Genomic DNA, 16,231 nt, shown 5'->3' with positions numbered 1-16,231 from the left:
TTATCTTTCAAATTTAAAAAAATATATTTTTCGTAAATATTTAAGTTTTGTTTTCGATAAATTTTTGTTAAAAAGTTTGTAATTCCAGAAGATAAAAACGTCCTATGGGCTTTTATTGAAATATAACGTGTTATATTGTAACATATACTAAAGAAGTTTATTTTGTTTTATTCATTTGTACTTTAACTTTTTAACTAAACAAAACCATATTGGGAATCTTTGTGAACTTTTTGTTTTTGAACCGTTTGTGAAATTTTTGGTTATTGAATTAATTATTGTTAAACTTAATTTTTGACAAAGAATAAACAATCAAGTTTTGTTAAAATAAAATCTTTTTGCTTAAATTATAAAAAGAAAATTTTGACAGTAACTGGTATTAATTTTTAAAAATGATTTGAAATCCTGCTCTTTATAAATGCGAAATCCAACTAACACCTGATAACCTTTTATTATTATAACCCTTCCCCCTTCCAACCCTCACATGCACATAAGGTTGTCGACGGTTGTCCACCCGTTGGTTACTGTCCGGGCGGTTACCCGTCCCAGGCAGTAACCAATTTTTACTTGGAATATGAAAGAAGATCGTGAAGATTATGTTGTTAAAAATTTTAATAGTTGCGATTTCTTTATCACCATAAGAGTTATTTGAGTTTCTGATTCAGAGATGTATTTATTCTTCACGTTATGCACAATATTTTTCTTTACGTAAGTCGGAACTCCTACTTGTTTATAAGTTTGTCTCCAGGGAAAAAACTCTTTCAAAGTCTGGAAAAAAATATATATATATATATATATACAGTGACCGAAATTTACTTAGCCGCACACAATTTTTATTCGAAATTTTAATTTTTAAGGAAAATTTATTAGGTAAAAAAGAAAATATGATTTTTATTGTATAGCTTAGTTATTAAGTATTTTATTAGTAAAGTATTTATAATAAAAATATATCACATTAAAAATAGAAAAAAAATAATAATAAGGAATCCACTTTTCATATGCGAATTTTCGTTAGACGCACTTTTAAAAATTAAATAATGAAAAGGAAAAAAAAAAATTTTTTTAATTTTAATATTTGGTGGGTCCACCGTGGTTCTTAATCACTTCAAAAATTCTATTTGGCATTGAATTAATGAGCGATTGGAGTGTCATTGGTTGAATTTCTTGCCAACACCTATTGACTTCACCTCGAAGCTCTTGAATGCTGCTAAATTGTCGTCCATTTTCATAAACCTTTCGAGATAAGATTCCCCAAAGGTTCTCAATTGGATTGAGATCTGGACTATATGCAGACCATCTCATCACTTCGATGTTTTTGGATTCAAACCATGCCATAGTTTCTCTTGATTTATGAATGGGTGCATAGTCTTGTTGGAAAATGACTTGATCTTCCAAGTTATTTTCCAAAAAATCGATTAAGACATCTTCTAATAAATCTGTATAATTAATGGATTTCATTTTATTTGATATAAAACATATCGATGTCTTTCCATTGATACAAAATGCTGCCCATGTCATTAATGATCCACCACCAAAATTGCGTGACAAACGAGGTGCATTGTTTTTTCGCAAATCATGCCAGTAATAACTAAAACCATCTGGTCCATCAAGATTAAACTTCTTTCCGTCAGAAAATACGACATATTTCCACTTTTCTCCAAAATCCATATATTTTCTGGCGAATTCAAGTCGTGCTTCTTTGTGTATTTGCTTTAAACATGGTTTTTTTAGTGGTTTTCGCCATTTTATATTATCAGATCTTGACAATATTTGTTGAACACGTCTAGGAGTGATTGTCAAACTTAATTCTGATATGATTTGACTCGCAGTTAACTTTTGTCGTTTTTGTTCCACGTTCCTTTTCGTTATCTTGTAGTTTTTACGTATTTTTTGATTGACGCCATATACTGACCCAAGTTTCAAAAAGTTTCTAATCACCTTTTCAGATCGTCCAATTTTTCGTCCAATTTCTCTATTAGATAACCCGGAATCCTTATATGCTTTAATTAAACCTTTTTCATGGTCATTTAAAAATTTTCCATGTGCCATTTCACTAAAAATATGAAACATTGAATTTTAAATTTATGAAAAATATTTTTATAAGTCAATTATGAAATTACTTACAATTTAAATTGATTTTTTCAACACCAAAACTAAAAATTATATCTCAAATTTAATAAAACAGAACTGCGTCTATACAAATTTCGCACTCAAATAAATCAAATAACTAAATTTTTTTATATAAAGAAATTATAAAAACAATGATATCAATTATCTTTTAATTATCAATTAACAAACAATGGTATAAATATATCACATACAGAAATTTCTTAATAAAACGTTTAATTAAGTCTCTATAATGAAAAATCTGATAAAAATTGTGTGCGGCTAAGAAAATTTCGTTCACTGTATATATATTTTGAAGCTCATTCAAAGAAATCCAAGTTTGAGTTAAGTAAATTTCAAGGTTTTTTTTGTGTCTTTTTAAAAAGATATACATATTGTTCGAAAAAAAAAACGATTTGAAGGAAAAATTTTTTAAGTTCGCTTTAAAAGTTTTTTCTAAACAAATAAAATGTTAAGAAAATAGCGTTCATTCATTCATTGTAACATTCATTCATTGTAACATGTTTGTAAGAGCTAATTATTGTTATTTGTTTTTTATAATTTACTTTTAAAATAGTTGCGATAAAAATATATTAATTTTGTAGAAAAATAAATGGGTAAAATATAAAAAGTGTTGATCGCATTGATAAGAACGTTGTTCTTCATAAAGTATCTTACAAGTTAATATCTGTCAGTACAGATCTGGTTTTAGATTTTACAAATAAATCCAAGAAACACACTTTCACACAAGTACCGAACAAGACACCCATCATATTCAATTTTGCGAAATACAAGTTCAAATTTGCCGACTATTACAGTAAATCCCCGTTAACTCAAACCTCCGAGGGACCAAGGAAAACGGTTTGACTAAACAAATGTTCGACTTAAGCAAATTAAAACAGCTTTTTTTGCTTTCAAGGGACTATAGAAAACAGTTAAAGATAACAAAAGCTCAAGTTAACCGGTGCTTGGCTTACCGGGAATTAACTGTAAATAATTAATTTTAGTTTAGGGTTAGACAAACCCTACGCCCTCCTCTAGCGACGGCCCTAAGACCACCTTATTCAGAGTTATTTTCATCAAGAAATGCTTCATATTTTCTACTTCGTAAAGCGCATGACTTAATGCTGTTTATTGTTTTAACTACAAATGACGTGACATTTTGCACATTCATACTTTTTATTTTTAAACTTTTTTGATGAATAATACAATGCACCTTAATCAATTACAAGTTGTTTTCTGTCATTTTCGGGTCTGGAAACAATACCAATATTTTCTCAAATTATTGAGCTGCCACCATCTGTTGTAATTGAAATTAATGTGCTGTAAGTCAAGTTAAACCTTTTTTACACTTTCTTAATGGGCATCAAATTGTTTTCTCCTGTTGCCTTTCGTAAGACAAACGTAGCTTTTCAGTAACAAGAAAATCTTTATCAATACCATGAGTAAAAATAGCGAATTGAGATATTGATTCATTGATAGTTATTCAAACAATACCAAAATTCTTTTATTTTTTCAGCCGACGTCAAACTTATCAGCAATATAACCTGTTCTTTGTGTAATTGTTTGTCTTGAAAGGGAGATATTTAATTTTTCAATTTTTCAGGGCAAATGTTCTAGACACAATATCAAGAGATTTATTAATAATTTATTAATCATTGAATGGTTTACAATTTTTAGCTAAAAAAAACTCACTTCATAGCTCGCAGCAGCACCATTTTTTGTTTTAGTATTGCCTTTTTTTAAAAATTTTGTTGTCCTTTTAAGAATTTTGTTGTCCTTTTAAAAATTTTGTTTTTCTTTTAACTAATATTTCAATTATTTTGCTTTTTCTTTCAATACCTTTTCTTTTATTTTCGTTCTTTCGTTGACAAACTGATTTTAAGTTTTTGAATGTTTTAAATCATGTCTCCTGAAACTATATTATTTGCAAAATGAAAAAGATTCATTACATACAAAACTTGTACAAAATCAAAAAAAAATTTCGTTTTCTATTCACTGTTAAATCTTTAAATCTTTAAAAGATTTTTCTTTGCTTTGAAGAAGATGCCACTTTTGCTAATTTTCAAATTTCAAATAAAAATTACGAACAAATTTTCAAAATTAAAAGATTTTCTAAAGACTAATTGACTAAAACTATGATAGAAAATTGTAAATATTTTATAAAAAATTTGTAAACTTTACATCTGCAGCATTTTTTACCTCAAGGCATTTTTCAAAACGCCTCGCTATAAAGCGAAAAGCTAAAAAAGCGGCCATAAGTGGAATTTTTTTAATACACCATTTTCATTAATTTTTTTTTACAATTTATTAGAAAAAATATCAAATGATAAGAAAAATATATATTTTGTTTCTCTCATGTCTACTATCCTAGTCAGAGAAACATTTTTTCCTACCTAGTAGAAGGTAAAAAAAGTTCGCTAAAATTCGCAAACTTTTTATACTTTTCTAATTTTTAATTTGTTTACTCATTTAGATGATTTTTTTTCTTCATGTTCCCAAGCTCCAATAACCGTAATATTTTGTAACACATCCTCATTTGAAAATAGTATTAAAATAAAAAAATTGGGAGTTCACATCATGCCTGGAAAAGTGTTTCATCCGTATGTCTTGAATCTTGAATACAGATGTTGTTAACATGATGTGATTATATTATGTTAAATGTTACATGACGTGTAGCGGTTTATAACTAAAGTAGATAATTGTTGTTAATGTTGGACGGCAAGGCAGTGAATGCTATAACAGATATAAACTCAATCTTGCAATGTTTGTTCTTAGTGAAATGAACAAACTGGATATAATTAGAGAAAAAGTTTGCAATAAGCAAGCTATAACTTTAGGATTATCCACACTGCACTGTTGGATTCGAATTTTTGAATTCATTCTACACTTGGGATATAAAATGGATATTAAAATATACCAGTCCCGATCTCCAGAAGATAAATTATCCGTAAAATCTCGAAAAAAAGAAATCAAAAGAAAGTTTAGAGAGGTGTTAAGCTTAGTGGCTGATACTTCTAAGCAGGGATTTGGAAATACTAATACAGAAAACACTGCAAGGAGGGCATTTCTAGCAGCAGAATCTTTCTCTGAAATAACAGAAGTTAGTTTGGACATCATTTTAAGACTAAGAAACATATTGAATGCCATTTGCAGTGGATTCCACCTAAGCTTGGATGCTTTTAAAGCATACTGTTATAAAACTTCAGAGCTGATAGTGGAAACCTATCCTTGGTACATTATGCCACCTACACTTCATAAGGTTCTGGAACATGGATTTTTAATTGCTGAGCATTTGGATCTTCCCATTGGAGCGTATTCGAGGAGGCTCAGGAAGCACAAAATAAGGCCATACGAAATGCAAGACTCATTCACACATACAAAATATCTAGAATTAATGTGATGCAGAACCAATTCCATTATTTACTAAAAAGAAGCGACCCTGTCATCTTTTCAATTGCTTTTAGGAACCCCAAGATATTTTCTGGTCCTAACCTTGATCCTAACGTACAGGACCTCCTCAGAGGAGATGAATAGTTATTTTTTTTCTTAATAAACGTTATCTTTTCAAATTTTTATGTAAAAATTCACTTATCAGTATATATAATCAGGGATTACATATTAATGCATAAGGTAAATATTTTTTTCACTTAGAAAATATTTTCAGAATAATTTCTAGAATCTAAAAATTAAAAAAAATTGCATTGAAAATTCAAGGGAGGAGGGGGAGGGAAGAGAGGGGTAAGGGGAGGGGTCTACAACTTGAAAAGTTTTTAATTATCCACTTTTTAAGTTTGTTTTTGAATCGGAACAATAATATAATAAAACCGTTTATTACTTTACAAAATTTTGAGTTTTTGCCGCTTTTTGACCATTTCGCTTCACTGTGCGCCTTGAGGTAAAAAGAAAAAAAAGTTTGACTTTTTCACAAAATAAGCTAATTTTAATACTTATAAACGTTATTGAATAAATTTTTTCTAAGAGTTAGAATTCATAAAAATAATTAGATTCAAAGAGTGTTTTACAAAGAGTTTCTCTTAATTTTTTTTTAAATTGTGTATTTCTCGAAATACGTAATAAGCATTTTAAGGCGTTTTAAAAAACGGCTGCAGACATGTCCTCGTAAATCAATCACAGCTGGCTTATATTATTAACAAAAGTTTATAAAACTAAAGGGCCGGACAAATGGTCGCGGGCCTTATTTTAGCCACTTCTGGAATAAAACATGTTATAGATTAGGCAATATGATATAATTTAGTAAATAACAAATAACTTCAGCTGTCACTGACATCAGGATAAAAACTGGGTTTATTTTTTTTAATTCTTTTCAGATTTAAGGGTTATACTTTTCAGATTTTCATTTTTAGTAACTTCAGTCATGTAATAACTTTCTATATCTGTTCCTCAATTAATCGACTTAATAACGAAAGATCAGAGCTTAACAGAAGACGCAAAAAGATAAAAATTTTTAAAGGCGAGAGACTTAAAAGAAAACAGAGACTTAAAAGGAATGCGATTATGACTATGATTGCACAGCAAGATGAAGAGTTTGAACATAAGACTCTGCAAACAATAGAAAGATTGTAAAGACTTAAAGAGTTAAATGAGACAAAAAAAAAATGAGAAAAAAAAGGAGTCCCTTAAAATAAAAGGAGCACTGTGAAAATGTTTGACAGATCACAGAAGTGACAGATCACAGAAGTGTAAGTTCCGGTTTCCATTTATATAAAGTTATTCTATAAAAATGAATCAAAAGTATTTATTAAAAAATGTCATATCATTTATAATCAAAATGTCAATAATAAATAAGTCGTACAATTAAAAAGATATAGAAACAGCGTTAACAGATATAAAAATAGTTTAATCAAAAAAGCAAATCAATTCAATATTTCATATCCATAACCTTTAATATATTGCACAAACAACTACAGTTCACGTATAAAATATTATTGTTCATGCCACATGTGATTCCATCAGATTTAGAGAGAGTTAATCTTTATAAAAGTATTGAATCAAAACTGACACTTCCAGTAACTTTTCGCGCAAGGCAGTGTGATACTATAATTGTTCCACAATCTAAAACGTTTTCTTGGAGACTTAGCGTAAAAACATCTCCAGAAAAACCAAGATACATCATTGTTGGATTCCAAACAAATAAGGATGGAAATCAAGAAGTTAATTCTTCCATATTTGATCATTGTGACTTGAAAAATATGTACATTATGCTTAATCAAGAAAAATATCTAGCTGCTGACTATAACTTATCATTTCCAAATCATCAAATTTCAAGAGCCTATAGAGATGCATCTGTATTTAGTAAAAAATGTTATGGAATGAACGATTTGATAACACAAAGCAACATAACTCCTTCAGATATAAAGATTTATACTCACTCTTTGTTTTTGATGTTAGTAGACAATCAGAAAAATTAAAATCCTCAGTAGTAGATGTACAAATTAAAGCAACATTTAATGCAGCTGTTCCAGCAGATACTGAATAAAATAGATTTTTCAGTATCATTAAATCAAATCACACAATTTGAGAAGAACAATACAGATATCAGTGTCAATGTATATGGTTATGAAAATTCAGAAGTTCATATATTGCACGTATCAAAGAATAATGATAGAAAAAATTTAATAGATTTACTATTAATCTCAAATGGAGAAACGAATCATTACTGTTTAAATCTTGATATATAATCTAAACTAGAAACTATAATCACATCTGCTCCATTTAGAACGAGTAATCAAGTTGTATTAGAAACAACAGATTAAGACGAGTTTTATGAAACATCAAAGCAGAAAATTTTAGAATCCTTATCATCTTTTCAACAGTTAGGATCAGGTTGGAGATTTGTTTCTATTGAAAAGATGGATATCAATTTTATTGAGTATAATCCTATTAAAGCTAAATCATATATTCCACTTGATAAAAATTTAGCAACTAAAAAAGCAATAATTAATATAAAGAATGAAGATAATCAATGTTTTAAGTGGTGTATTGCAAGAGCATTAAATCCAACAGATAATCATCCTGAAAGAGTAGATAAAGAGCTTAAAAATCAAGCTGAAAAAATAAACTGGGATATTATAATTGGAAGACCTAGAATACATCCAGTAAAAGATGTTGATGAGAAAAGATCAGTTGGAAGACCTAGAATACATCCAGTAAAAGAAGAGAAAAAAGAAATAGATCCAAAATATGAAAGATTAAGAACAATTAAGAAAAAACCAGTCACTATTAAATTAACAAACATGGAAACAGGAGAAGAAACAGTATATAAATCTTTATATAGCGCAATGCGTGGGACTGGTCATGGATATAGATATCTTGAAATGCGTGATGGGAAGATTGATAATGGTTATAAGATTGAAATATCAAATTCTGAAAAATTAAAAAAAATTAAAATATATTAAAAAAATCTTGATATATAGAAAATGGGAGATAAAAATATGGAGTTTTATAAAATGTATAAGCCTACGTCATGCACTTTGTATTGGAAAAAAGAAGAAATAAATAATAATTTAAAAGATTTAAAAAAATCTTGCTATATAAAAAATGGAAAACATAATTCTTATGGATCCGAAAGACCTACTTCGCATGGGTCTGAAAGACCTACTTGATGAACCGATTCCATACATATCATCAGAAATATTAACTTCTGAACTTTTTGTATATAGAATAACAACTGACCAAAATGAGAGCCAACTTGAAAAACTGCGAACAGTAGAATATTATTGTAGAGTTAGAGGATGGGGGTGTGTATAATATTTTATATGAAATTTATCATATGAAATATTTTAACAAAAATTTTTGAAAAATGATATAAAGAAAATGAAAATTAAAAAAAATTATCTTACTATATGAAAATGGAAAACGATATGAATAGCAAAAATGTAAAAGAATTATAACAAATCGCTAAAGAGCGTCAAATTAAATATTATTATAATATGTGAAAAGATGAACTTATTAATGCATCATCTCAGAGACAAAAACCAGTTACTCGTTCTATTCAAAGACCAGTTCCTGCTCCTCGTCCTATTCAAAGACCAGTTCCTCGTTCTATTTAAAGACCAGTTCCTCGTCCTATTCAAAGACCAGTTCCTCTTCCTATTCAAAGACCAGTTCCTCGTCCTATTCGAAGACCAGTTCCTCGTCCTATTCAAAGACCAGTTCCTCGTCCTATTCAAAGACCAGTTCCTGCTCCTCGTCCAGTATACAAAAAACAAATGAACTTATATTATTACAATCAGCAGTTAAAAATGTGACGAAGCAATTTACAGTTGAAGGAGCAAAAAGGTATGATGCTATATCTTTCATGAATGCTGCTAAAAAAAGTGCAATTAAAATACTAACCGAAAATAGAAAATCAAAGATTTATATAGTTCTCACTTGTGAAATGGGGCGTACTGATATTAAAACAGGAGAAACTATAATCACATCTGCTCCATTTAGAACGAGTAATCAAGTTGTATTAGAAACAGCAGATTTAGACGAGTTTTATGAAACATCAAAGCAGAAAATTTTAGAATCTTTATCATCTTTTCAACAGTTAGGATCAGGTTGGAGATTTGTTTCTATTGAAAAGATGGATATCAATTTTATTGAGTATAATCCTATTAAAGCTAAATCATATATTCCACTTGATAAAAATTTAGCAACTAAAAAAGCAATAATTAATATAAAGAATGAAGATAATCAATGTTTTAAGTGGTGTATTGCAAGAGCATTAAATCCAACAGATAATCATCCTGAAAGAGTAGATAAAGAGCTTAAAAATCAAGCTGAAAAAATAAACTGGGATAAAATAGATTTTTCAGTATCATTAAATCAAATCACACAATTTGAGAAGAACAATACAGATATCAGTGTCAATGTATATGGTTATGAAAATTCAGAAGTTCATATATTGCACGTATCAAAGAATAATGATAGAAAAAATTTAATAGATTTACTATTAATCTCAAATGGAGAAACGAATCATTACTGTTTAATAAAAAATTTAAGCAGATTAATTTCATCACAAACATCAAATAAACGTTGCAAAAAACACTATTGTAGAAATTGTTTGTTAGGATTTAATTCTGAGGAATCATTATCTAATCATAAATCGTATTGTGAAACACATGATTCAGTACGTATCGAACTTCCACCACCAAATTCAACAATGCAATTTACTAATCACAATAAATCAATGAAAGTTCCATTTGTAGTATATGCCGACTTTGAAAGTTTTATAAAACAAATTGACCCTTGTGAACCCAATCCGAATGAATCTTATACTAAACAATATCAGAAACATATTCCAAGTTCATTCTGTTATTATATTAAATGTTTTGATGAAAGTTTTTATCAAAGCAGTCCAGTCACATTTACTGCAAGTAGTGAAACAGATGATGTTGCACAAATTTTTGTTGATAGTTTACAAGAAGATGTTAAGAAAATTTGTGATAGTATTAAATTTCCAAAAAAGATGATATTTACTTCTGAAAACAAGGATGATTTTAATGCAGCAACAGAATGTCACATTTGTGGAGAAGATCTTGAAAAAGATAAAGTACGTGATCACTGTCACATTACTGGAAAATATAGAGGTGCAGCTCATCAAAATTGTAATTTAAATTATAAAATTCCAAAATTCTTTCCAGTACTATTTCACAATTTATCTGGCTATGATTCTCACTTATTTATAAAGAAATTATCAGGAGGGAAATTGAGTTGCATACCAAACAATGAAGAAAAGTATATTAGCTTTTCTAGAGAAATTAAAGTCGATGAGTATATTAAAGAATGTAAGAAATTTGAAGTTAAACGTGAGCTTCGTTTTTTAGATAGTTATAGATTTATGCCTTCTAGTTTAGACGCTTTATCAAAGAATTTAGCAAAAGACCAGTGCAAAAATATCGGAAAAATTATATTTAAGGAAACAATTAGATTTATTATTAAAAAAAGGCGTATATCCATATGATTGGGTAGACTCTGTTGATTAATTTAATGAAACCCAATTACCACCAAAAGAATTATTCTTTTTTTTTAAATTGAACGATGAAGATATAAGTGATGATGAATACTCACATGCACAAACTGTATGGAATGAGTTTCATTGCAAAACATTTAGAGATTATCATGGCTTGTACAACGTTTCAGATGTGCTTTTACTAGCTGACGTCTTTGAAAATTTTAGAGATGTTTGTATGAATTGTTATAAATTAGATCCTGCTTGGTATTATACATCACCAGGATTAGCTTGGGATCCAGCATTGAAGAAAACAAAAGTAAAATTAGAACTGCTGAGCGATTACGATATGATCCTAATGATAAAGAAAGGAATAAGAGGTGGAATTAGCATGATATCCAATAGGTTAGGAGCTTCTAATAATAAGTACATGGGTGATGAGTATGACAAAAGCAAAGAATCAACATTCATACAATATTTAGACGCTAATAATTTATATGGATGGGCAATGAGTAAACCACTTCCAACACATGGTTTTAAATGGATGGACGAAAATGAAATAGAAAACTGGAAATCAATTCCATGTATACTAGAGGTCGATTTAGATTACCCTGAACATCTACATGATGAATATAATGATTATCCACTTGCACCTGAAAAATTAAATATGGATAAAGTTGAAAAATTAGTTCCCAACTTGAATAATAAGAAAAAGTATATAGTACATTATGAAAATCTAAAACTATATGAAAGATTAGGATTAAAGATTACTAAAATTCATAGAGGCATAAAGTTTGAAGAAAGAGCATGGCTCAATGAATACATCGAAATAAATACAAACCTTAGAACTAAAGCAACGAATGATTTTGAAAAAGAGTTTTTTAAACTCATGAACAATTCAGTATTTGGAAAAACAATGGAGAATGTTAAAAACAGAGTTGATATTAGATTAGTAACAGACAGAAATGAAGCTATTAAACTAGCATCAAAACCAAACTTTGAAAGTAGAACAATATTTGATGAAAACTTAATCGCTATACATATGAAAAGAATAAAATTAAAATATGCTAAACCAATTTACTTAGGAATGTGTATATTAGATTTGAGCAAAACTCTAATGTATGAATTTCATTATGATTACATAAAGAAAAAATATGCTGATCGAGCAAAACTATTATTCACGGATACAGATTCTTTAGCATACGAAATTAAAACAGAAGACTTTTATGACGATATTTCTAAAGATATTGAAAACAAATTTGATACAAGTGAATTTGATCCAAAGCACCCAGCAAATAATAATGTAGGATTTAAAGTTGGTCTTAATAAGAAAGTAATAGGAATGTTTAAAGATGAGGCTGGAGGATCACAAATTAAAGAATTTGTAGGACTCAGATCAAAGTTGAATTCTTACAAAGTACACGGAAAAGATAACCAAAAAATGTAAAGGAGTAAAGAAAAATGTTGTTAAAAAGTATATAACACATGAAGATTACAAAGATTGTTTATTAAATAAAAGAGATCATATTAGGAAAATGAATGTAATAAGATCATATTCACATGAAACTTACACAGAAGAGATCAATAAAATAGCATTAAGCGCAGAAGACGATAAAAGAGTTATTTTAGAAGATGGAATACACACATTAGCATATGGACACTACAAACTAAAAGAAAATAAGACAATAGGACAATTAGGAAAAGAGGTAAAGGAGTCCAAGGGGTAGGGGAGCCCAAAAATTATTTTTTGAGAAAAAAATAATTTAAAAGTAAAAATGAGAAATAATTATAAACTTATCAATGTTGAAGGGATAATTTTACCTAATGAACCTTTAACAAATTTTCAATTGTTAGAAGCAGCAAAAAAACTAAAAATAAAAAATTTTAGAGGTGTATTTGTAAGAGATTAATTACCTAAAAATACACAAAAAAAAGAATGTGGTATATTAAATACAAGTACACATGGTTTTCACTGGATTTGCTGGTACAAAGATAGAGATAAAAAATTAAGTTTTGACTCTTATGCACAACCCCCACCTGTCGAAGTTGTTAATTATTTAAAAGACTCTGTTTATTATAATAGTGATAGAGTTCAGTTTGGAAATACTTCATTCTGTGGACATTTGTGTCTCTATGTTTAAAAAAAACTAGATGAAGGATAGGATTTTCAGAATATTATTAATAATCTATGGTAATTTTTTTTTCTTTATATATAAAATGCCTGTTGATAAATTCGGACGTACAACAACTTATTCAACTACAAGTCGAGTAGTTTCAAATGGATTAACAGCATCTCAAGCTGATAGTATGTTTATTAGAAGAGATGGGCAAAATAATGTAACTAGTGATATTGACATGAATACAAACAAATTAATAAATGTAGCAGAACCTACAAATCCAAATGATGCTGCTACAAAGTACTATGTTGACACAATAATACCTAATTCTAGCAGTTTAGAAATAGTACCAAATTCAAGTTTAACATGTATGGGAGTAAAATCCCAGACTCTTAAACCAAATACAGATGGAACAGCAGCTTTTATTCAAAATAGTGGTCCTGGTATTCTCAGAAAACTATGGTTAGAATTTAAAGGAACAAATCCTAATGGAAGTGTATCAAGTAACGTATTTATTAGGATATATACAGATAATACGCTTTGCATAGAAAGTATAGCTTGTGATTTATTATTCGCTCCACTTGGTGGACCAATTTATACTAACTCTTTACAAGGTTGTAATTTGCATTCTAATATTGAATTAGGAGGATACTTTACACTTGATTTACCATTTAAAACTAATCTAAAAATTGAATTAAACAATAAAACTGGAAATCCACTTACATATTCGTTGCAACCTTTTATTACAATAAGTTCAACACAACAAGCAAATATTTCATTAATACCCCCATTTATTTCAGATCTTAAACTATACTCGTCCACATTTAGATATTTGAACACAACTTATGGTAATGAAAATATATTATTGAACACTGCAAGTAATAGAAATGGTGTTTATTTGAAATATATTAGAATGCATGTTATCGGTAAATCTGGAAATTGGTGGGAATCAAGAGTACGCATGTATGACGGAATCGATTCTTCTAAAAACAATGACTCAGTTATTGAACCTTGGACACCCTATAACTATAGTAATTTAATATTTCCTGAATACGAAAATAATAGCAGATGTATATACTGCTCATCTGGTTTAGTAGATTTTTATTTATCTTCATGGAATGGAATTAATACTTCATTTGCTAATAGATCATCTGGACTATTGTATCAATCAAACCCAAAAATTGATTCTACAACTACTATCTCTTTTCATTGAAATTTTGGCAAAAATGACTCCATGCCTAGCGTTACTAATGGTAGAAGATTAGTAGTAACATTAAACTCTGGTGATGAGCAAGTTGGGAAATCTGGAAGTTTTTCTGAGTTAAAAGGAGTCATTTACTATTATGCGTAGCTAAGTTCGAAGACCTGTTTCTTATGGGTCTGAAAGACCTAATGCAAAGTAGATTTCCTTTACACTTAAGTTAGATTTCACCTTATAATTATTATTTCTTTGTTAAAATAATAATTAAATTAATATCATGTCATTCTAGTTAAAGAGATCTCATAATATACATGTTGAAAAATAGTTGAAATGTATCATACTTTCGACTTTTCATACTTGCAACCTCTGCAAAGCATAGTTTTCACTGACAACTTTTTGCTTATTATATTTCTAACAAAATATAACAAAAATATAAAGATCAGCAACTAGTATTAGGGGGGCGTTAAACGTTATAATATCAAAATTTATTTTTTTAACCCCGTCATTTGCAGCACTTGACGGGGTTCAGATCCGCCCCTGCTAATTTAATCAGATTTTAGATTAGAAATTATACAATTATCAACTAATTATTGATAAGTTTATAGTGGTAATTTCTATCATAACCATTCGATACCTTTGATCATACCGTCTTACACTAAGCGAGTTGCTAAGGGCAGGTTAATAGTTCAGACAGATGAGGAGTGGACTTGCAAAACCTGATAATTCACTTTTTTGTCATTTCGAGATAATTGGCAAAAACTGTTTTCAGAATATCTGTTTGTTATGCATGGACTACTAAATTTTAACCACTGAATTTGTGATAAAAATATTGGATTCTGCATGTCCTTAATTATTTTCCTGATGCAAAATTACAGGCTATCCAGTGGTGTGCGCAAGTCAGATTTTTCGAAAAAGTGGATTATCAGGTTTTGCAAGTCCATTCCTCAGATAATTATTCATATCTAAATATATTCAAAAGAATTCAGTGAATTATACTTTTAAATTATGAAAGTAATAGTAAAATTTTTTTAAATGTAATTAGATTAATTTACATTTAGATACACTAGATTAGTTAATAGTTTTTACCATCACTGCAACTCTTTCCTATATCGCCTTTCTGATTTTACTTTTACTTAAATTTCTAATAGACTAAACTATTTCTAGAATTCATATCCTGTGTTTTTTCTACTTGATTATGTTTATCATGGTAGTACGGACGTCTAGGTACACTTCTAACAGTAATAACCCATAATCTTATTAGTTATTTCATCCCACTTAAACGTAGTGGGATAAAATAAACTACCACAGGGCCTTAAAAATAAAATTTAAAATATGATAGATTTAATTAGCAGACTTCTAATCATAGTCAACTTCTTGCTTAGTCGAGCCGGTATCACAATCATGTTTAACATTAACTCTTACTTTCTTAAAGTTAGTTACCTAGCTTTAAATAATAAATAAGGGCGCAGGTGTATTTGAAGGCAGCGGTGCATAAGCTATCTATTCAGTTACATATATGTAATTCTTACGTATTAATCTATATATACTATTTATCAATTTTCAGGGGTTTATGGTTATGAATATACAAGTTCTATCGTTATTATAAAATGACAGATTAGACTTATTGACTTATTTAACGCATATAAAATTATTCCGATTTTTTTGAACAATTAGCAAAAAAGGAGTTAATTCGTATTGGCACCGAACGCTTTAATTTAATTACAATGATTGATTTATATTTAATACACAATCCTCAAAGTTCGAAGAGAAACGGGTATTCGGCTAAGTAGGTACTATAAAAATCTCAAGACTCAACCCATCAGAAGTAAGGTTATGAAAGATTGCTTAGTT

The 16,231-nt window shown here is 28.8% G+C and overlaps 2 protein-coding genes across 2 annotated transcripts; both read left to right on the top strand.

The window, feature by feature from the left end:
- Nucleotides 1-7,058: 7,058 nt before the first annotated feature.
- On the top strand, nt 7,059-7,535 carry LOC136074409 (uncharacterized). The gene has a single exon (XM_065786724.1). It carries the CDS (start codon nt 7,059-7,061, stop codon nt 7,533-7,535), a length of 477 nt encoding a protein of 158 aa, XP_065642796.1.
- A 1,889-nt stretch (nt 7,536-9,424) lies between these two features.
- Nucleotides 9,425-11,074, top strand: LOC136074408 (uncharacterized). Its single transcript, XM_065786723.1, has one exon. It carries the CDS (start codon nt 9,425-9,427, stop codon nt 11,072-11,074), a length of 1,650 nt encoding a protein of 549 aa, XP_065642795.1.
- Nucleotides 11,075-16,231: the final 5,157 nt, after the last annotated feature.

The sequence above is a fragment of the Hydra vulgaris genome, chromosome 01 (genome assembly GCF_038396675.1).
Source record: "Hydra vulgaris chromosome 01, alternate assembly HydraT2T_AEP".
NCBI lineage: Eukaryota > Metazoa > Cnidaria > Hydrozoa > Anthoathecata > Hydridae > Hydra > Hydra vulgaris.
Note: the sequence above shows the minus strand (reverse complement) of the source record. Positions and strands in the feature narration are given on the sequence as shown.